Raw genomic sequence first — 24,044 nt, 5'->3', positions numbered from 1 at the left:
TAGTACTCATAACGGATTTCGTGCTTACAAAACGAAGAATCTGTATTACATTTGAATTCGATTATTACTTCAAATACCAAGGCGCTGAAAATGTTTCTTCTTGAAAAACCCAGTATTCAAAACCTATAATGTAATATTTATATGTGTATATGATTTTTGGACCACTGTAGGTATTTTTTGATTTTATTAGAACAAATTATAAAGCAAATTCGTCAGCGTTCAACTTTATATTGATTTTTTGGAATATTATATCCATTAAAGAATTTTTGGAATCATTAGTTTCCCACACCAAGCGGATCGTATCCGGAAAATTAGTCGGTTTTAGCTAAGATGTCTAGACATCTTAGTTTTAGCACAGTACAGAAACTGTAGAAACTGTTATTCACAGATAACAGAGTAGAACTATTGTTGTAGTCGGACAATGAAACCATTGTTTAAGGACAGCAATGATGAAACTCATTGATGATATTTTTCGGATGTGATCTGCTTGGCGTCGAAAACGATACGTGTATGATTAGGTACCTATCTAATATCATAGTATAAGGAATTTCCTTATACTATGCTAATATGAATCAGTCTTTTCTCTGAAATCATAAGACTATAAGAATATTTTGAATGAAACTTGGTATTCAATTCAGCTGATACATCTTTTGCCCATGAAATTTGAATTCTAAAAATTATGGAATAGAACTTTGAAAATGCGTTTGTCAGAAACTTGACGCTTATCGGCATATTATGATCATTATCAATTGATGAATGTTTATCGCTAAACACAATATTCTTTACAAAGTCCTACCCTCAGTTGTCTCGGAATTATGAGTTTCTCAATAATTTTCCAATATAATGGATGTTATTGCATTAAGATCTAAATCAAACATTGCAGTCATTAAAAGAATCATTTTTTCAAAACCATTTCCAAATCATAGACCTATATGAATAATAAATGGAAATAATAAACTAACATTGTTCTATGCATAATAATTAATCTGTGACTCAAACATTCCGCAAAGTTTAAAAAAAAAAAATGATTCTAGTAAGCCTTTGAAATTTTGATAAAGTTCATTTGTTTATTTAAATTTTTTCTCCAAGCAAAGGTATGTCAGAATTTGTTATTATACACTGAAAACATAAATGTCCCAATTGAATAGTAATATTGAATTCTGATACTATTTTCAAAATTGTAACCTACAATAAATTCTAATCTAAAATTTCGGATTTCAACGATTCAAACAACCGGAGTAATCTAGAATCATATAGTATTTTCGAAATCATTTGGTTGTCGGTTTCTTTCACAGCCTTTTTAATACCAGATTGGATACAATACATAATCAATCGGTCCTTTGTAGGTAGAGATAGAACAGGTGATTCACGTTGAAATATCACGAAAAATGATGAATAGCAGCACTAATAATGGAGCAGGTGATAACAACCAGTCACAACAACCTCAGATCGACAAGACAAAACTTATTGTCAACTATATCCCTCAATTTTCGACTGAAGAAGATATTGGTCAAATTTTCAAGCAAGTTGGAAAGGTAGAAAGTATAAAGATAATGAGGGATTTCAAGACAGGTTACAGTTATGGATTTGGATTTGTGAAGTATTCTACTCCGGAGGAAGCAGCCAAGGCTATTGAAGTCATTAATGGAATGTCATATAAGTAAGTTATTTGATGGAAAATACAAAACACAGGTAAAGATGGATTATATTGATTTGGACTATTCCTTCTTAGGAATAAACGTTTGAAGGTTTCCTATTCACGACCTCCAGGCACAGACATGAGAGATTCTAATTTATATGTTACAAACCTTCCTAAAGATGTTACTGAACAAGATATTGACCAGATGTTCAATCCTTTTGGAGAAATTGTTCAACGTACAGTTTTGAAAGATAAAATAACGGGTATGCCTAGAGGTGTAGCTTTTGTGCGGTAAGTAAATATGTTTTGTTTATTATTTGGAGAATTCGGTTAACTTGAAAATTGAAAGGTTTTTCAGTTAAATTGGTGTAATTTTTTTCTTGCATCTTCAGTTTCTCAAAAGGGGAGGAGGCCCAGAATGCTATTGCTAACTTGGACGGTAAGATGTTGGATAAGGCGATATTTCCACTAAGCGTAAGGGTAGCTGAAGACCATGGCAGGCAGAAGGCTCAATATATTGATGTGTGGAATCCTTTTATGTATAACAGGGGTAAGAAGAGACGACGAGATGAATGATTATAAGTAGGGCTTTTCTAAATGTTTGGATCAATTCAATCTTAAAGCTAATGAGCCTTCTTGTGGTTGAGAAGGATGAATGTCATTGCTTTGAGTATAGTTAAGGAATGAAATGACAAATTATGTAAATGTCTGTTTCATTTCAAAAATATGAGACTTGAGGAGATTTTTAGAGACAAAAGAGTAAATGATTTACCAGAATATTTATCAATCATATTTTGTATATTTATTTCATTTCAATATTATTTTTTTTGGTATAATAACGAATATTTGGCTTCAATTCAATATTTTTTCAGTATTTAATCATTATGTCAAAAAAGTACCAAATATAATAAAAAATATGTAATCAAAACAATATTTAAACACTTTTTTTGGAATTGACTTGAGTACTGCCGTGAATTTTTGTATGGCTTCTATTTATTGATAGAATTGATTAATACTGCAGTAAAACTTCATTAAAACGCTCCTGTTTAACACTCTTTCCTGCATAATACCCTCTTTTTCATCAGTCCTTTGACTTTTTCTATGCTAATACAGTAAAAGAGTACTCAGTAAGACGCTCTTTTTTGACGTTGGTAGACAGTGAAAAAACGGTCAAAGGTTGATAAATGAATGGCATACTCGCGTTGGGTATTTGTTTACATGACATATTGAACATGAGTCACTATTATTCTCAAGCTCGTTCTTGGATGACAAGGGATCAGTTTCGAAAATGGATTCAGCAGTTTGATTCCATTTTCAGTTAGCAGAAAAGATAAGTTGTTCTTTTTTTGACAACTATCCTGCTCATCCAAAAGACATCCCTGTCACGAAAAAAAAAATTTGTTTTCTCTAATTCTGTGGTTATTCCGTTCATTCTTCCACATCTTGTAGAACAAAATCGTGCGAGAATATATCAGAAACGCACAGTTTTCATGGTTATATTTCATTATTATATGTTGGTACTCCGAACTTTCCGCCACGGCTTTATCTGTCAATTCATCAATTTGCCTTAAAGAAATCAGTTCTGCCAACCAAAATTTTTCAATGCAAAAATCACTAAATGATATTTATGAAAATATTTCATTAATTTCAATAAAAATGCAATGAATTAGAGAAAATAATGTATAATACTCGTACAGAAGGCTCATTCTACCACTCGTTCATTCCAAAACTCGCCACTTCGTGGCTCGTTTTTGAATTTTGAACTCGTGGAAGAATATCAATGCCTTCTGCACTTGTATTATAAATAACTATTATGCCACATCCACACTGCAGCCCTTAGATCAGGGTCAAACAAAAGTACAGGAAAAAATTAGTCCAGCGGTACTTGAGAGACAACCAAAATTGATGTTCTAGACTCTAAATATTTTATTATTGATGCTTGGGAAGAAATTGACCCACTGGTTAAAAAGAACTGTTTTCGGAAGACTGGCTCTTCATATGAGGCAGACAGCACTGACAGCACAGCAAAGGGAACTGAGGAAATTCTCAAAAAATTTTCCGATGACGCGACAAAGAATGACGCCCTTGTAATTAGCAACACTCGCACTATTGATGACATGATAACCGACGTCACCACTGACCCTGTGGGGAATGAGAGAGAAGAAAATGACTGAAGTAAAGGACGATCATTTCGCAAAAACTACAATTTCTGCTGGCTTGCAAAATGTAGGCGAGCTGAGAAGAGTTATTTCCACCTTGGAAAATGCAAAGGACATGTTATGTTACATTAACAGGATTCACAACTTTCTCTCCACACATGCTACCAAGAATCTCAAATAAAGTACCCTCGACAAGTCTTTCTCTGCTCAGTGAGTTAGAAATATACATACATATCATTCATGTTAGAATTGATCACATTCCCTTACCAGTATTATACATTTTAATCATTTTCACGTTAAAATTTTGCAATCAAATTTTTTTCAAGCATTTTGAAATTCTTGAGTAAGACGCTTTATTTCTTGAGACGCTCTTTTGCGCCAGTCTTAACGAAGTTTTACTGCAGTAATTTGAATTAAAAAGCAAGAAATAGTACAGCTGAAGCCATACCAGAGGAATATGATAATTGTTTGATAAATTTGTTGAGTTTATAGCCAGAAATTCATTTACCTTATGAGTTGGTGTATTAATGAGTTGCATGATTTTTCATACCAGAATTCTGGTATTATAATATGTATAATCTTTTCAGCACTTCCATTTTACAATGCACTATTTAAGAGACATTTTTTGTAGGATATTTTCATTCATTGTGAAAATCACAAAATATGCTGAATAAAACTGATAAATTAAAGCACTGTTAACAATTTGAATGGCAATGTCCCTCAAATTCTCCATGTGTTTAGAGGATAATTATGCCAACATAGCAACTAAAAGAATTTCAACAAAACTTTTCATCACAATACAGCCTTTTTTTTTGCGTCTACTGTTGAACATTGCCTCTTTTCTCAAAGCAACAATTATACAAACATAATCGGCAAACAATCAGAATAAAAAGTATATAATAATAATTATAATAAAAAGAAGTATTCAATTCTTGGTACTTTCTTGACAAAATGTATTCCAAATCTTCAGTGTACCCATATTGATTCAGTAACATTGAAAAAGATTCCCAATATTATTTTGGACAAATACTCATACCAGTCCTAATTTCAAACAAGAAATAAAATTAGCTTTTTATTGTAACATAATTTTCATTATTCCATTTTTTTATCATTACATTAAGAAATTGTTGTTGTAGTCAAAACTACAGACAAATATTCTAATAAAAGTAAATGGTCATAAAATTAACTAAAATCAGCTGATTTATCTTGATAATTTATACTTTGGAATTTATTGAGAGTCTTTTTCTTGTTTGAAATTATTTAATTGTAATAATGTTTCAGAATTCATTATTAACGTACCTGATTTCCACTCATGTTTCTGAAAAATTTTAGCTATGATAAAGAACTGGATGTTAATTGTCAAAATTAATTTCCATTTTTCTTGATGCATTTTTGCAAAGAAAAATGGAAGTGGATAAAATATTGAGAGAACTCCATTGTATTTTAAACATTCATATAAGGCACATTTGTTGAATTAGGAGAACTAGGGAGGTTCAATAAATGTATCTTCACACAATTTGAGTCCTTTCAGAAGCTGACCGCTTGTTCAAAACAGAACTGGCTGTCTTGTGTGTAGACTGTGTGTGTTACTGTGTTCTTATGTCACTTAATACAACAAATATTCGAATGGTAGCTGCAAGTCGGAATTTTTTTCTGGCAAAAGGGTTTCAGAAGAAATTGAAACTTTAAAAAGCTTCACCTATAGTTCATTCAAAATTTTTCACCTCCATCTGGGAGAATTAATGTTAGATAGTAAACGATTTTGTGACTAATTCGCAATTAGTTCCCTCTTGCATTCGCTTCCAGAATGTTTTGATTTACAAATATATAGAATTTATTGAACATCTCTTTGATAGTGTAAAGGAAGGTCAACTGATAAATCGAAAGAATGACAATGACTTACCTTATTCATCAGTTCTTTCGCTAGGAATGTTGCCCTTCCGTGGGATCATGCCCTTTAGGGATATGCCGATGAACATGTCAAGAGGAAATTTCCCCAACCGCTTTGGCCGTTTCAATAACATCAGAAACATGGCGGCGGGCGACAGTTTTCTGCAGACTCCCTTCTATTTTTAGACCAGAGAGGGGGACGATGCGGCTCAAGAAGTTTTAGAATTTTTGTTCCCATCGTCTTTGGTCTGCTTAAATATTCGTTTTTTTCTTTTTTCTCATGGGCTGTCATGTGAGAGCTGGCCAGAGAAATGTACCGAAGAGCCTTTGGAATTCTCCGCACATTTGATTCATAAAACATATTCGGAACATCTCCCTGGTTTCCCACTAAGGAGCCCACTTTGTTATTTTGACTTTTCAAATTAGTTTTTTTTTCATGTTTTTGACTATGCTTTTTTTTCTGTTCGAGTTGAGATTTTCGAATTGTTGTTTTTCCATGAGGTTTTTTTTAAGCAGGCCGAGACCTAGTTTGATTTTAATCGATTTTTTTACTGTCACATAAAAGACTGTTTTATTTTATTCAAAGCGATTTTTTATACAGAATTTTCTACCTATTTATATGAATCGATTAGTAATTTTATAATTATTAGTATAAACTATATTAACAATAAGAATATTTACCTTGAGTTGTTTTATACTTAAGAAAAACTAACACAAATAGGACTATGGAGATGATATGCTTTTTTTAGAAATTTGTGTTAGTTTTTTTTTGAGATAGGATGATGAGTTGTTATATTTTACTGTTTTTAATATTTATTTTATTTGAATAAAATTCAAAGAAACGACTTTTGTTTAATTTCTATGCGAGTTTCTATATTCACCGATTCCAGACAGAATTTTTTTCATCTTACAGGAATAACTGCAAATTTTAAAGATTACTACTTCTTCTTCTATTCAAAAAAGCTGGAGTCTCACTTTTGGTTAATCGTAACATAACAGATTATGACTATGTCTCAGAAAGACTGATCACCTTGAGCATGCAGCTCGTAAAGTAATAAACATAGAGGAAGTATATGCAATTTTTACATGTCCCCAACATGGTTAAATTACGTTGTTGGATTGTGATATATTTTCAAATTCACAATTTTACTATATCATCATGAATGTATATTATATTGAATGAAATATATTTATTTGAGTGATTCCCGATTAAATATGCAAATTTGGAATCCGATATTTTTTCCTAATTGTCGAATTTATAATAAGCAGAATATTATTTTCTGTATCTACCTGCTGAAATCCAAGGTTTGGCAACTTTTGCTCTCGAGTGTCATCGATTGTTTCATATCGTTTGGCTCGTTTGAAGTTTGTTTCCTGCATTCCGGTTATATTTAGGTATTTATTTCAATATATTTTGAGTTAATATGAAACGTTGATTCATTATGGGACATACGAAGTGCGTTTTTTGTGGAGAAACTCGCGAATTGAGTGAAATATCGTATCACTGATATTTCCGCGCGCTTCATGTCAAATTTGATTGTTCATGTTGGGGACAAAATTTGCTTACTGAAAATGATACATGCTCACTGTAGTATTCTTCAGTTGAATAAATTAGTTCTATATACATACAATCAAATACTATCAGGCCCAATAATTTTGATTTTGACGTATCAGTTGAGTTCAGTAAATTGTATTCTTACAGGGCCGGCAAACCGGACATTTTGCCGGGACGCCAAAGTGTAGGGGCGCAATGTCAGTTAATAAAATAAGCAGGGAAGGCGCGAGCAATTTTGGCGCTCCTGCCTAAAAAAGTATCAATAATAATAATAACCTCCCTCATAACCACGAAACCATTAGAGCACGTTCACATGACAAGCGCTCTACGCGCGTTGAATGAGCGCTGGATAATTGGATACCGTTCACATGGTACGCGCTTGCCAAGCGCTGAACGCGCGTTGATTCAGTATCAGATAAAGATGAAGATTTAAACTTTTTTAAGTTTTGATAGGTAATTATAGATCGAATAGTTTGTATTATTCATCAATTAAAAGTTTAGAGATTCATGCCGAGGTGTTTTCAAGGATATGGGTATAATGACAGTTTATGCTCTGTATATGAGTGTTTGGTTTTCCTTTTCAAGCATAAAGTTAAATTCGTCGGTGAATATACTCATCATTATAAGAAGAGAACTTTAGATCTGAACTGTCCCATACATAGACTAACCTTGACAGAGAAAGGACCCTATTATATGTGCATAAGACTTTATAATAAATCGTCGGCTAAGAGTGTAAATCTGCTATGTCCATAATGAAAAATTTTACGGGAGACCAAAAAAACCGTACAGTACAGTATTATAATAATAATAATAAGAATAAACTCTCTTATTATTATTATTATAACACTGTACTGTACGGTTTTTTTGGTCTCCTGTAAAATTTTTCATTATGGACATAGCAGATTTACACTCTTAGCCGACGAAATTACCTAATTGCTGTAGAATGTTAACCTTTCCTAAGTTTAAAAATGTCATAAAGAAAATGTTAATTGTTTTAGAACCTTACTCAGTTGAGGATTATTTGAATTGTGATAATCTGATGAATTATATTTGAGTTATATGTATTTCTGTGCTGACGTCATTTCTTTTCACTCATGTACATGTACATAGAGATGTTTTGAAATAAAGGAGTTTATTATTATTATTATTAATTAATTAAAACTGAAGAACTGGCTTTTTACTGAGCCGTATTTGAAAAACAATTGAAAACATGTATTTCAGCAACAAAACATTCATTTAATGAAAATAGAACTAGAGTAACTTTTTCTAGTTACATAGTAGCATATCTTTCAAGACAGAAATTCCAGCATCCGTCGGCAACTTCGTCGACTTTCTTTGTATCGTTGTGTTCAACTACTGAATTAATACCTAAAAGGAGGTGGAAAAAACCTCTGGGTCCCTAGGGGAGTTGATGATTTCTTTTATAGTTTATTTACATCGCTAAAAGTAATCTACATTCCAAATATGGTTATGCTCCGACGCGTACTTCCGGAGATACGAATTTTTCGAATTCGACAGATGATAATTTGAATAAAAACATTGCTAATATATCCCGATGTCTATAGAAAATCAATATTTCCTCCAACGGATACTCTGAATACTATACAGAATTCACTTCCTAAATTTATATCCGATCTAGTGAAAATTTCCATAAAAAATCGCATATTACAGGACAATTCTCAATTTCATCTATGAATAATTCCATTTTGAAATATTTCTGACCGAACGGATCGAAGGAAAATACGTAAATTTCCGCTGAAAACATTTGGCATTTTACACTTTTACAGAAACTAGTTCTGAATGCAAAATCGTAGGAATTTTCCATATGTTGAATGTGTATACAATTTCCACATAATTCAAAAACGAAGGTTGTGTTGTTTTTCGTCTTTGTGAAATACATTTCATCCCTTTTCCAATTAGGGTAATAGGTAATACTGTTTATATTGGTTGGGTTGCCATGTGTTATTTATTAAACATGCGGTTTAGTAAGGAAGGTTTGGAGATTTTTATTGCAGGGAATATTGATAAACGCAGCGGAGCGGACCAAGCTCATGTTGTTTTAGGATTCAAGACTATATTTTTTTTTAGAAATATGAAAAGGCGGTCACAAACTGGGCTAATTTGCCGGCTTCGAATAGATGCGCCTGAAACAGTCGCTTCACTGTTTCACCCCTAACGCCGGCCCTGAATATAAGGCATACTTTTTGGCATGAAATGTTTTCTTAGTGAAAATACCACTCTTAGTAGTAAAATAATAAAATTGGCAAGAGCCATTTTTTTTAATCGAACAGGCGCTCTCAAGTATAGTTATGAAAATATTTTATAGGTCCTAAAATGCACCTTTAAAATATAGAATAGGCGCTCTCAACTATCAATGAAAATACAGGTAGGTACTAAAATCCACCATTAAGATAATTTTTTTACTATAGAGAGCCGTACTTTTAAACAATTCAGGACGTTTTTTAATGGAATCGACAAACGTCTTTTGATAAATTTGACAAGGTGATTTCAAGTTAAAATAGTAATTTACGTAACAAGTCCGGAAAAAAAGGTTTTTTTTGGACAAATAGACAAAATTCCAGACTCGCTTACGCACGTCCTGGAAGTCTGTGAGTCAAAAAAAAACAATTTCGGGCGTGTTGCGTACCATATTTTTTTCGGCAACTGTGTAGAATAACACTATCGCTGCTGCTTTCCATATTTTATTGCGATTGCGATCAAAAAACATGCAAATTGTTTACAACTGGGATGTCTGAAAACATTCGTCAATTTTTGAATGGAATGACATTCGACCAAATTGAAAATATTAGTTTTATTTCGTGGCGGCGCCGCAATGTCATACCTTTCATTTCGATCTTTTTTCCTTTGATTTTGACAGGATACATCAATTAAAACCCGATCCTAGCCAAGCAGAAGCTTAAAATAATATTCTCAAAATTGGCAAAACAAAAGCTAATCAGTCCATACACCAGGTTTTTAGACATCTTATTTACAACTAATTCCATATGAACTGTCAGCCGTTTTGTCTGTTGCTATGGTAATGATCAACTGCATTTAATAAAAATATACCTACCAAGATTTTCATATTCACATTGACACAAACGACGTGATTCTTTTCCGGCCTTATCCGGGAAGTACCTACTTTCCGGACTAGGCCGGGAAATGCTACTTTCTCAGAGAAAAAGCGTCCGGGAAGTGAGCACTTCCCGGACGGTTGCCGAAAATAGTAATTTACGTAACAAGTCCGGAAAATAGGGTTTTTTTGGACGAATAGACAAGTTCCAGGACGAGCGTAAGCGAGTCCTGGAAGTCTGTGAGTCCAAAAAAACCATTTTCGGGCGTGTTGCGTACAATATTTTTTCGGCAACCATGTAAAATAACACTATCGCTGCTGCTTTCCATATTTTATTGCGATTGTGATAAAAAAACATGCAAATTTTTGACAACTAATTTCATATGAACTGTCAGCCGTTATCTCCGTTGCTATGGATTCCATGATTCTTTTCCGGCCTAGTCCGGGAAGTACGTACTTTCCGGACTAGGCCGGGAAATGCTATTTTCTCAGAGAAAAAGCGTCCGGGAAGTGCTCACTTCCCGGACGGTTGCCGAAAATAGTAATTTACGTAACAAGTCCGGAAAATAGGGTTTTTTTGGACGAATAGAGTCTGTGAGTCCAAAAAAACCATTTTCGGGCGTGTTGCGTACAATATTTTTTCGGCAACCATGTAAAATAACACTATCGCTGCTGCTTTCCATATTTTATTGCGATTGCGATCAAAAAACATGCAAATTTTTGACAACTAATTTCATATGAACTGTCAGCCGTTATCTCGGTTGCTATGGATTCTATGATTCTTTTCCGGCCTAGTTTGGGAAGTACGTACTTTCCGGACTAGGCCGGGAAATGCTACTTTCTCAGAGAAAAAGCGTCCGGGAAGTGAGCACTTATCGGACGGTTGCCGAAAAAATACGTTTTCATATGAAATTGAAAAGATGCCTGGGAAGAATAACAGATAGCTCGTCCAAAGAAAATCCAGATAAAAAAGCAAAGCAGGGCGGCGAAATTTTATTTTGCCGGGGCTCCATAAAATATCTAGCGGCGACCCTGGTTTTATGGTTCTATTTCCCCATTCGCCATTTTTAGGCTCAATTTGAACGAATTGTCGCCACTATGTTTAATTAAGTCACTACAGGCAAAACCGGCCAGGGGTTCCGTAAATATAACCGTTATTAATTCTATGTTTTGTTTTTCATTTGAGTTCTATGCTACATCTGGCGTTCTTCAGGGCTCTAACTTTGAACCTTTGCTCTTTCTTCTGTTCATAAATGGTATTCTCGATGATATAGACTATTTTGATGTTCGCTGATGATTTAAAGCTCTAAAGCTTGATACTCTCTTAAGATGGTGTGAAACGAATAGGATGTCGCTAAATGTTTCTGAGTACTATGCAATGTCATAGGTATACTAAGAAAAATAATATGATTCTTTAAAACTATCGAGTCGGTAATCATGTATTATCCCGTGTGAATGAGTATAGGGATTTGGGAGTGTTATACAGCCAATGTTCTATTATGCCACACTTGAATCAACTCTTTTCCTCTGTCAGTAAAACTTATGGATTCATTGTGCGTAATTTGTAGCAAGTTAGAATATTGTAGCATTATTTGGACACCCATTTATAATTGTCATAGACAAGGGCATAGATCTTTTTTTTCTTGGGGGGATAATCGAAAAATTTTTTCGACGACACTGTTTACTCATATCTGTAATGTGAGAAAAAAAAGTTTGATAATGAGATTTGAACCAAATTACTCGAAATAATTTTTTTCGGCAACCGTCCGGGAAGTGAGCACTTCCCGGACGCTTTTTCTCTGAGAAAGTAGCATTTCCCGGCCTAGTCCGGAAAGTACGTACTTCCCGGACTAGGCCGGAAAAGAATCATAGAATCCATAGCAACCGAGATAACGGCTGACAGTTCATATGGAATTAGTTGTCAAAAATTTGCATGTTTTTTGATCACAATCGCAATAAAATATGGAAAGCAGCAGCGATAGTGTTATTTTACATGGTTGCCGAAAAAATATTGTACGCAACACGCCCAAAAATGGTTTTTTTGGACTCACAGACTTCCAGGACTCGCTTACGCTCGTCCTGGAATTTTGTCTATTCGTCCAAAAAAACCCTATTTTCCGGACTTGTTACGTGAATTACTATTTTATTACCAATTCATTTGTTCTTATCTTATACTGGATGTTCATAAATTAGAGTTACGCAGGAAAATTAGAGATTCCTTGGATAATTTTAGGAATAAAAAGTCTCATGAATATAAGCCCGCAAACGCTTTGTTTTCGAGATCCAGGGTGTTTCTCGTGTGTCGTACTTTTTAGCGATGCTTACCTATATCAGTTTATCAAATCTTTATTAATCTTCGCTACAGAGTAGGTAAATATAACACCTAAACTTATAATTAATTAATTCATTACAGCTTACCAGCTGGATCTTTATAATAATTTGGATTTTCCTGAGGATTACTAGACAGTTGTTTGAAATATTTTTCTCGAAATCGATAGCAGATAGGATAAAACTATAACATACCAAAAAGTGTCGTATTGGACCTGAGTTTCTTCTAACATTTTTCAAACTACCAGCGGTTCACCAAAAAATAGTTACAGTTCTGAAGGAAATAATCAAGCACTCTTCCAGAAAAAATATCACCCTGTGGATTTGCATTCAAAATTACAATATAACATGATGAAAACTTTAAATTGGAATATTTATGGTCAATTCAAATCAATTATCTTGTGAAGGAAAGGTTCTATGAGAAAAAAAACTCAAACATTGATCTGTATCTCAAAAACAAAGTGTTTGGGGACACGTGTTATAAGACATTTTATCTTGAAATGATTCGAGAAATCTATCATTTTCATTTGTACCTTCAATTTAGGATCACCGAGTAGATATAGTCAATTCAAAACTGATGTCTTCATAAATAAATTGCAATTTTAATGAAAAAAAAAAATACAAAATGGTACATCACATCCCACACAATTTTTCTATGCGAATGACTCAGTTCAGTTCTTTGTTAACTACACTTTTGAAATTTTGGGACGAGAATGATACAAAGAACCGAAAACAACAGGTAAGTGTATACCGATGACGAATGCAAAAATCGCAGATGGCAAATAAGAGGTCGAGAAAGCGGATAGATGAAGGAAAATAATAAACCTCGGACATAGACGTGCCCGTAAAAAGTGTTCGATGTTTGACTGCCGTGTGGATTTCGAAGAAAAGTAAATTGATTATTGGTTCATTTTATGGAAAAATAAAAATTTTCGTTCTTCGTGTTTGCGAGAATTCACGTTTCGGTAATTTGGAAATCTTGGGGGGGGGGGGGAAGTGATTATTGGTCATAGAAAACGAATTGAATCCGTACAAAGAAAGTTCTACAAGGAAGAAGATGACATTTATCCACATGTAGGTTTTGATGATGTTATGCTGCTTAGTAGATCCATAGAGCATAGGCTTCAGCCTCTGCGATTTATGTTTATGTCACAATAAACTATTATTAATATAAGGGCACACATATTTCTTTATATGATTGTAAATAGTTTAATACTGTGTTCTACTGTAGGGCGGGTAGAACGGACGTCAGTTTTAGATCAACGATTTAGTTATTTACTTGTAATTGGGCAATTTCACCTGTTGGAAAATAAAGGCTTATTATAATTCTGAAACTGCTGGTTCGATTGAGATGAAAATTTGTATTTTAATGACAATTAGAAGCTTCGTATAAAATTTCAAGTTGATCACTTGATCTGAACCATAGAAACGAAGAAGAATATCGAAGCAAAATTGCTCAATATTTCCGAGACCACAAAAGTACCTAAGTAAAATCTCTCCCCTTGGCTACATTTCGCAACAATTCGCATAATGTCATTGAAATTTTTATCCAGTGACCAGTGACCTTGTAAGATAGGATGAAACCTGAGGGTCTGTTCGCTAAACATTTGAAAAAGAAACCGGTAAAAGAAAGGTCTCATTTCGTTTGAAAATTAGGCACGAGTTTATCCATCTATCAACTTGTTTTCAATCTCAAAGAAAACAAGCATTGTTTTGATATGGCCTAGGCACACTCTTGCTTACTGAGGTTATGGGTAGCGCGTAGGCACTTGGATATTTTCGAGACTCATATTCATACATCAATAATTATTTGATCATTTTCGGAAATTTGATAGAATATAGTGCAAAATATATTTCTGAAATATGGTTTATGAATGATAGACACTCTTATGTAATAGGATAGGGACGCCTACGTTACTCTTGGGTCTTGCCCCTGAGGGCGGTGTGGTTCCCTAGATGGGGCAATATTCCGTCCTGAGGTTGTGATATTTTTGTTAATGTCTACCACAGATGAAGATGATAGACTAATAGGGAAATAATAAAATTAAAGGCCATTGTTTATCACTGAAAAAAGAAGTTCTGATATGTTAGACTCTATTTGACACCATGCTAATATTTAGTTCAATGGACACAGCATGCTGATGATACATTTAGACAGCACTGCTCTCCTCGTAAAACTTTTGCAGGCTAGCAACAAGCTCCTTCCACTCTTCATCTTCACTTATTTCCGACAGCTCCCCAATTAGCTCTTTCAGACCCTCCTGGTTGTTCTCTAACTGACTGATATCCAGAGGCAACTCTTCGATGAACTTCTGGATGTCCTCCACGGTAGGCAGTTCCCTAGACGGGTCCTTCTCGACACTGTCGCATGACCTCGCCTTGAAATATTTGGATATGATGAACACTATAGCCGTTCCAGAGAGTAGCAGCAGCAACGGTTTATAGTTTTCTTTGATCTGGTCCAAAATCGATACTTTAAAATCCATTTAACTTGGTAATTTATAATACTAAACTGAAAGAAATATGACCTGTCATAATTGTGACAGGTTTAGAAAAATTCTTTGGGTAAAAATTGGAGGGTTGACACTTGGTATGGCTGAGAACATAGAAGTTTCTACTTGAGAAGAATCTGGCAAAGTTCGATAGTTTGCAAATAATTTCAGTCTTTTGCTTAGACAGCATATACTTACTTCTATCTTTGATATGACATCTCCACCATAATGCTTTTGTCTTTATTTTTCATAGGTACCCAAGATACATTTTTTGTAATAGTCAATTCTATCATTACTTACTAGTTACTACTCATTTTTTCAAGTAGGCAATAACTTTAGCCATGATTATAAAAACAGAAAAGCAGTGCTATAGATTCCCGTAAACATACACGTCAATATTATGTACTTTTAGAAAAAAGTTCAACTGGTAAAGACTTATAGGATTTTCCGCAAAAACAACAACAAGACCATTGTTTTTATTTTTCATTATCATTATGTTTATTCTGTGATAACCTTTTGAATGTAATGTGGATCTTTTATTCGATGATTATTTTGATTAATTTCTTTGGTATTTTTTTTAAACCTTATTATTTTCCTCTTTGATTACCAACTCAATTTTTCTTATGAAAGGGAATGAATCAATTGAACTTGGAAAATCAAGACATATAGGTACCATTCTCAATATGTGATCTTATCTTACTGATGATTATTCATATAGTTAGTTGTTACAAGTAACTTCGTTCAATGTTGTACAGTTAGTAACCTTTGGCATATTCGTATAAGTAACTCGATTTTGGTACTGCCCTCGTTCTGCCATACATATCGTTGATGTAAACGTAGTCTTCATGTGATGATACACTTCTTCCACTCGAATAGTACCTGCTATTTCTAGAAGAAGGATAATATATTGTTTTGTATTCTTCGTTCCAGCGGTAAGGGTTCACCAAGATGCTGTTGCCATATCGGTCTTTTACGTAGACTTTTCTTGTATAAAGCTCAGGATCGTAGACTGTTCTAGCAACACAGTTATGACACCTACTTGAGTAGTAGGGCTCTGGATAGTAGTTCTTAAATGATTTTGATCCATAGGGTTCAACAGAAACCACTTGTCCATATTTATCAGTGATGTAGACGTTATTATCGGAGTATGTTCTTGGTTGTGTGTAGTATCTGGTGGGTAGATAACCATGAACGTAAGTAGTTTCACCATCAATAACTAAAGTTATCAACAAAAGAAAACTCACTGCATTGGGCGTAATCGTTGTTGGAGACCTGAAATCGTAGAATTATCATATATTAACATCTAGTCTCAACTAAAATAAGTATGTGTGAAAAGGTTATCGAGGGTATTATTGTAAAGCAAGGAAAAAGAATATTGGGCCTGCCCTCAGGAGAAGTGCTAACCGTAGACATGTGTTTCGGGCTTTAGCAATACCTCCTAGAAAACAGGTGTAGTCTAGGAGGTATTGGCTTTGGCCCTCATCAGTACGGTGAAAAAGTGTTAGATGAGCAACACTTGAAGGAAAACAACAAACAAACGGAGTCCACAACAGAAGACAGCCGTCCATTTGTGGTTTCCGCAGGAAGACCCAATGTTTTTCCTTGCTTTAAAATTAGTATCTTAATAATTCTTTGGTGTATGGTATATATCGAAACAATTCAAATCAGACAGTCAAAATTCGATATTTATACAGGGTAAGAACTATTTAGAGGGGCACTACAGAGATATCGAAAACCATTAGAAATACAGGGTGGCTCAAATTACAAAAAAGTTGTGTTACTCAGGGATGAGTGTGTTGGTTTAAACAGATATAAAATATCTCCAATGGTTCCCGAGATACCTAAAAAAAACTCATTTGTTTCTGGAGATAACTTCACGAAATTCGGTTTGTAGCCATAATCCAATATATAGAGATTCTAATGGTGTCGTCAGATTCTTTCTGTTTTCCATTGTTTCATAAACGCGTAGTTATTTTTTTTTCTTATGGGAGCCATATTGGTTGTCCTTATGAGGGGATAAAGAAAAAAAATACGAAATCAACAATGTATCACACTATACAAATATATCGAGTCTAGCTACGCAAATTTGAGCTTCTTTTTTATTGATTTTTTTTTGTTTAAATAGTAGGCTGGTGTCAGAATTGTCAAATAACTTGTTACTTCGTTCAGTTGTTATGTGAAACTATCATTTAATTTTTGTAAAAACCTTAATCCTGTTTGATAAGTAACGTCCTATTAATTACATAATCATGCTGATAGCAACGCTCTACATAGCGTACAACTGGGAATGTCTGTAGAAATTGTTCTACATAATTTAAAAAACTCAAGTGATGGTTTCACATAACAACTGACAGCACAGTAATTTCACAATTCTTCCACCTTCCTACTCAAACAAAAAAATAAAAAGGAAGCCAGGATATTTGTGGAAATGCACCGACAGAACTCTTCAAATGAAATGGTTTTGAAAATAAATTGTTATATCAACATGATAAATGATTTACGTAGTAGGCTATGGAGCCAGAATTGTCAAATAACTCTGTTGACTGTTGTTATGTGAAAGCATCACTTGAGTTTTTTAAATTATGTAGAACAATAGGACGTTACTTATCAAACAGGATTAAGGTATTACAAAAATTAAATGGTTTCACATATCAACTGAACGAAGTAACAAATTATTTAACAATTCTGGCACCAGCCTACTAAACTTATTTAAATAATGTAAGACTCAAGGATGTCATGAAAATTCTAAAGGATAAACAACTACCAACACCTATATTGAAGATTGTGAAACAACTCAACACTGATACCTCTACACATATATCTGTAAACCAACATCTAACTGAAGAAATTCGAACTCCTACGGGTATAAGACAGGGGGATTCATTAAGCCCCTTACTCTTCAATATCATAATGGACCAAATAATATATCGCGTCAAGAATTGTGGAATGGGATATAGACTAAGCACAGGGGCTATAAAGATCGTTTGCTACGCCGATGATGCGGTGATCTTGGCTGAATGTGAGGATGACCTACAGAGACTGTTATATTCATTCTTCCTAGAAGCATGCAACTTCAACATGCAAATATCAGTCACAAAAACAAAATCAATGGTCATAAGCAAAGAACCAAAACGATGCAAACTTGTCATTGCAGACCAACCTATAGAACAAGTTATGTCGTTCAGTTATCTTGGCGTGGAGATATCCTCGAACCAAGATAGAACACACGAGGTTCGTAAACAGGCAGATAAAGCATGCAGAGTTGCCGGTGCACTTCGCGACGTCATATTCAACAACAAACATATGAGTAAACATTCGAAAGCCAGGATCTACAAAACTTGTGTTCGACCCATCATGACGTACGGCATAGAAACTCGAGCAGACAACAAGAGGACAAAATCCATCCTAAGAACGACGGAAATGAAGATACTGAGAACCATATCTGGATACACGCTGAGAGATAGGAAGAGGAACACAGCCATCCGAGAGGAATGCCAGACTCAGGACATAGCTAAATGGGGAAGAAAACGACGACGATATTGGAACGACCACGTCAGCAGAATGGACGCAGGCAGAATTGCTAGGATAGCCCGAGACCGAATCCCAGGTACCAGAAGACCAGTCGGCAGACCCCCTAAGCGCTGGAAAGACTCCTGGATATCTACATCCACCGAGGACTAAAGTGGAATATACAAGCCCTAGGCTTAAATTAAGAAGAAGAAGAAGAAAAGGAAGTTCAAATTTGCGTAGCTAGACACGGTATTTTTGTAGAGTGTGATACATTGCGGAATTCGTAATTTTTTGCTTTATCACCTCATAATAATAAAAGCAAAATTGAAGAGTTGTGAAATCATCACTCGTCTATCGCGTCTCTGAATCAATGAAAAACAGAAAAAATTTCCAAAAACAATTGAGTTATACAGAAAAAAAAATACTCGATTTTAGTTCTTTCGAGCTACTCGAGATTCATTGGAGATAACCATTGGACGCAATTTTTTTCTAATTTAAGCTACCCTGTGTCTCTTACGGTTTTCGATATACCTGTAGTTCCCTTCTTAATAGTTTTAACCCTGTATAACAGAATATTCAATATTGCTTTGATCCTTTTAACTCGACAATCCGATTCATCAATTTCAAAGGCCGAAGATTCTAAAAAAGGACGAGCTAGTCCTTTTTTAGAATCTTCGCTTCGAAGTTTTGTTTTCATTACCGCAGGCGTCAGATTGATTTTTGAATTATTTAATTGTTGTTCCCTGTTTACTCGTAGTCAAGTGATATAAGTGATAGTGAATCAGCATACACAGTACACAATGACATGAACCATGCACATCTCCAGTTCAGACCCCCTCCGGTCTCCTCTGAATATGAAGAGTCCATATTGGTTTAACAAGCTAAAATAAATCTCGATATGCAACCAACTAAAGCCAATCTTATCATCGGATTTGAATTATTGCTCGGATGTGAAGATGAATTAATAATATTTATTGTCTGAGATCTCTTTAAATTACACACGTCGTAACTACCATTTGCCTTTTCTCGATGTGGACATGAAAATACCTGCTTATGTATTTTGTATTATTCCAAAGAGAGAAAGAAACGAGATTTATTTGGTTTGGTTGTTCATCGGTAGGTACTGTTTCAATTGTTGACTGGCGATTTTTGTTATTATCACAGATCCAATATTTTTTTCAATGAGAAAAATACTATTATTTTCTAACAGAAAACAGAACAGAAGTTTTTTTCAAATAATAAAATGTTAAATATAATAAAATTGAAAGTGTATGTCCTCTGTCCAGAAACTATGGCCATTTCACATAGAGAGTTATTATTTCGTCCATTTACTTTCATAGAATATCTCAACAAAAAAATATTATGAGTTATGTTAAATATATATTTTAATTGGTTTTATCTAATTATCGAATAATTAGATAAAATTATTGGAAAATAATTATTATTTTCCAATAACTGACAACATACGAACACGAAATTTAAAACATTTGCGCTTTACTTCAAAGCGTTCAGTCTTGATAGTTATTAAGGAGTTATAACCTTCGAAAATTTTATTTGGATTTCGAAACGAATAGCACCAGCGTTATAATTTGATTTTTAACATGATTTTTCTACCTCTTGAGGTGATATGAAAGTAAACAATGCGATATTGTGAATTTTGAACTGCTTTAATTTTTCGATGGAATAATATATAAATTTTCGGATAAACTTTCAGATATTATTCCATGTTTATTAATAATTTACATCTGGGTTAGTATGAAATCTAAAAATGGACTGAAATATCTACCGATGCATGAAATTTGGTAAATGAATTGATAATCAAATCGTCTGTTTCTTAAAAAGGAATTCAATAAGAACTTCATCAAGTGAAATTTTTAAAATCCATAAAATACAAAACCTTACAAAAATAATCTAATATATATCTATACATATAATGAAGCAGTAGAAACCGACATGTTCCTTCATTTTATAAATTCATGAACAAATTCGCGTGGGTGATATGAAAAGAGTAAAAGAACACAAAAAATCATTTTTACAATTTTTGTCTGTCTGCTTTTCTGTCTGTATCGGGTTTCTCAATTCTTTGTCTAGTGAGGGGATCTATATCTAGAAAAAATGGATGGCTAATTTTCTGGCACAATTTTCGAGAGAATTAATTTGGGGAAAACCACAACTTTATAAGTTCAACTCTTTTCTAGTTATATCTGAGAGAAAATGGAAAAATAGCGTGAAATGAAAAGATCGCATAACTTCTTTATAAACGTTTATCGAAACGTGAAACAAAAACACTTTATATGTACTTTTTTCACAGGAACCCATTGGTGTAATTAGTTTTTTTTATTGCAATCAGTTTTGAAGTTAAAATACTTTTTTTAAATATGAATCATAAAAATTTCTGCGACAAGTAAAATCGCTTTTTTTCTCGATATGCAACCAACTGAAGCCAATTTTATCAACGGATTCGAATTATTGCTCGAATGTGAAGATGAATTAATGATATTTATTGTCTCGGATCTCTTTAAATTACACACGCCGTAACTACCATGTGCCTTTTTTCGATGTGGACATGAAAATACCTGCTTATGCATTTTGTATTATTCCAAAGAGAGAAAGAAACAAGATTTATTTGGTTTGGCTTATCGGATCCAGACTTCGTGCTGCTGGAACATATTTCATCGCGTCGAATTCCAGCGAATAAATATTCGGATAACTTGTTACATATTTTTTTTTTTGGCCGAAGATAAGTATATACGAAAATAATGTTAAACAGAGCAATTCTCTATGTGAAATTGTGTAGTTAGAATCATTTTCCCTTATTTATACAATCCATTTTTGTTTCGAAGTGAAAACATGCACGTTAGCTGTATATTCCATCGACAAAGACATGCTCTAGTATAGCTTCAAAAAAATTAAAACAGAATTCAGTTCTCACTTCATCTTTGATTTTCGAAAAACATTCCCCAAGTTCTTATAATACTTAATTTTTGTAGTGATTCATAAAATAAAATAATAAAGTCACAAATTTTTTTCACGAAATGAAAATTCTTTGGTTTATGGTAACTATTATTATTTACCAAAATTTCTAATATAAAAGATTACTAAAAATTTTTATTTTTATTATCAAAAGACTGGAGATAATTTGTATATGTATGTGTCTTAAATCAAATGAAATTGTAGAACACCTCTACAACAATGTAGGTATGCATACTTACATTTACCGTTCCATTGCGTTATATTATTTACATATTATATTTCAGTATAAAACTGATCAAAAATCGAAGGAATGCTTTCCATGAACACTGCAAATTTAACACTATGGTTTATTATTTCCTTTTTCGGATATCTTTCCTCTAAATAAACCCACATAAAATTTCATCAAGATTTTCAAAAGTTGAGGCTGTTATAGATCTGAGGACACACAGACTGATGGAAACGAAACCAAAGTTTTTCAGGAAGTTCTGAAATGCGAGCGAAATTGTTGCAATTGTAAACCAAAAATAATTTTTTTTACCTTGCTTCCCCCACCTGCGGTAGGTTCACTCAGTAAATAATATTTAAAATTATGAATTTCAAAGTTTAAAAAAATTTCCAACGAACTTATACAAACCTTTTTTTCCGAAACCCGAATGAGAAATTCAAAAATGATATAGGGTGTTTCATGATATATGACTAGGACTTCAGAATGTGATAGCTCGTCCAAAAATATGGTCATTCTGAAGTCCTGCGCATATATTATGAAACACTCTGTATTCAACTGCGAAAATATTAGCGCTAGGATTTTGTGCAAAAAATGTTTATATCCAAAACTATCATAGGAGAATATGTTTTCAATTTCATGATTATGTCATGATTGTTAAATTTCCGAGAAATGATATTCTGAAATTTTATTTGCTTGATTTTGGCTTGAAAATTCAATGATTGTGTCCTCGACATAGTAGGATCAAGAAATTTTTGTGCCAAATTTCATGGATATACTTTCTATAGTTCTCTTTAGATGACTAGATAGAATACGTATGGGTTTGAAAATTATCATCATTGATCATTTTTTGAAATTCCCGATCCCGTTTTGCGTGCCGAATTTCGAGCTGCAACAAAATATTTCTTGGAGAAATTTTGGTTTGTGTCATTTAAATTATAGTCAATGAAATTAAGATTAATTTAATTAGGCTTGCAGAAATCTTATGTGTTGAATAATGAATAAACCATATACAAATCATCAAATTTTAATTATTGACAATATGATTACTAGGTATCCAACAATACTATATATTTTTATAGATTAAGTTTTTACTTCTGATGTCAGAAGTTTTCAATGACTACTATAATTGTTTTTATTATGACATATTTTGTTATTAATTAGAAAAATTCATTTGTCTACTTACCACATTTTTGCAATATTACCGAAATTATCACACTACAGCGGCAATTGAAAAATCTCTATTCAACTGTTAAAAACCGACAGACTCTGTTTGTTTTTTTCATGGTTACTTTATACTGTCGGTCACGTGATTGATTTAAATCTTCTACGTAGAAAAGATCCTTAATTTTCCTCTGCTCAGGCAGAATCTCGAGATTTACCTAGGTCCGTGGGTGATCAATTATTTAAATATTACAAGATAAATTAATAGATTCCATATACATATATATGCAATGTCAGGTTTCCTTTAAAGTCCAGAAGGTCAAGACGAATTGTTAAGTTGGATGTTGTCTGCAGAACCCACTTGATTTGATCGAGTTTTTTATGTTGAAGGAAGCGGAACTGAAATTTTAGTAAACATCCAGAATAATTCTCTCAGGTGAAGAATAAAACCATTAAATATGACATTTGGCAATATAAAGCTGTACCTACCTAATCTCCAAAAATGATGGTTAAGGCTTGAATTATCTCTATGAAAATTGTATCTATAAAATGAATTAAGAATTCTTCAGGAACTAACTGTACAACAGATTCTATCGATGATAATGTCAATTTTATAATTTATAAGATGAGCCTAATCAATTTATTAAAAAACAAATAAAGTGTCATGTGTTTCCCCAAGCCAATACTGCTTTAATAAACAAATAAACGAGAAGTGCATTTGTGTAATGCCATTAAAATCAATTTATAACGAATTTGATCTAATCTAAACTTGTTATTGTTCTTTCTTCAGCATGATGAAATATTCTTATTGATTTACATCATGGGTTTTCATCATATTATGATATCTTAGGCAAATTTCAGATGTCAATGATGAATTCTTCCGATGATAGTTCAACAGAATCATAATTCAAGTTAGGACTTGACAAGGAGAAAGTTAAAAGTCAGTATCAACAACGTTTTTAATTTGAAAATTTTTTGCATTTTTTTGGAAATATTCTCACTGTCACATTGAATCTTTTTCTGAGCCGACCAATGCGG

The 24,044-nt window shown here is 33.4% G+C and overlaps 2 protein-coding genes across 5 annotated transcripts; one reads left to right on the top strand and one right to left on the bottom strand.

Annotated features, from left to right (window-relative positions):
* Positions 1 to 954: 954 nt before the first annotated feature.
* Positions 955 to 6,533, top strand: LOC123674945 (sex-lethal homolog). Of its 4 annotated transcripts, none has more exons than XM_045610129.1 (5): positions 955 to 1,094; positions 1,347 to 1,660; positions 1,733 to 1,930; positions 2,032 to 2,189; positions 5,726 to 6,533. In XM_045610129.1, the coding sequence occupies exons 2-5, from the start codon at positions 1,389 to 1,391 to the stop codon at positions 5,872 to 5,874; spliced, it is 777 nt and encodes a 258-aa protein (XP_045466085.1). In that variant the 5' UTR covers positions 955 to 1,094; positions 1,347 to 1,388; the 3' UTR covers positions 5,875 to 6,533. The 4 variants fall into 4 exon arrangements, with proteins under 4 accessions (XP_045466085.1, XP_045466083.1, XP_045466086.1 ...); XM_045610127.1 differs by having other exon boundaries at positions 5,714 to 6,533; XM_045610130.1 differs by having other exon boundaries at positions 5,655 to 6,533.
* Positions 6,534 to 14,721: 8,188 nt separating this feature from the next.
* LOC123676159 lies at positions 14,722 to 23,656 on the bottom strand. Its single transcript, XM_045611883.1, has 3 exons — positions 23,496 to 23,656; positions 23,029 to 23,435; positions 14,722 to 16,408 (listed from the first exon to the last, which is right to left on the bottom strand). Exons 2-3 carry the CDS (start codon positions 23,031 to 23,033, stop codon positions 15,892 to 15,894), a joined length of 522 nt encoding a protein of 173 aa, XP_045467839.1. The 5' UTR covers positions 23,034 to 23,435; positions 23,496 to 23,656; the 3' UTR covers positions 14,722 to 15,891.
* Between the last annotated feature and the right edge of the window lie 388 nt (positions 23,657 to 24,044).

The sequence above is a fragment of the Harmonia axyridis genome, chromosome 3, assembly GCF_914767665.1.
Source record: "Harmonia axyridis chromosome 3, icHarAxyr1.1, whole genome shotgun sequence".
In the NCBI taxonomy this organism is placed as follows: Eukaryota; Metazoa; Arthropoda; class Insecta; order Coleoptera; family Coccinellidae; genus Harmonia; species Harmonia axyridis.
The sequence above is the reverse complement of the archived record's forward strand: the minus strand, read 5'-3'. Positions and strand labels throughout refer to the sequence as shown.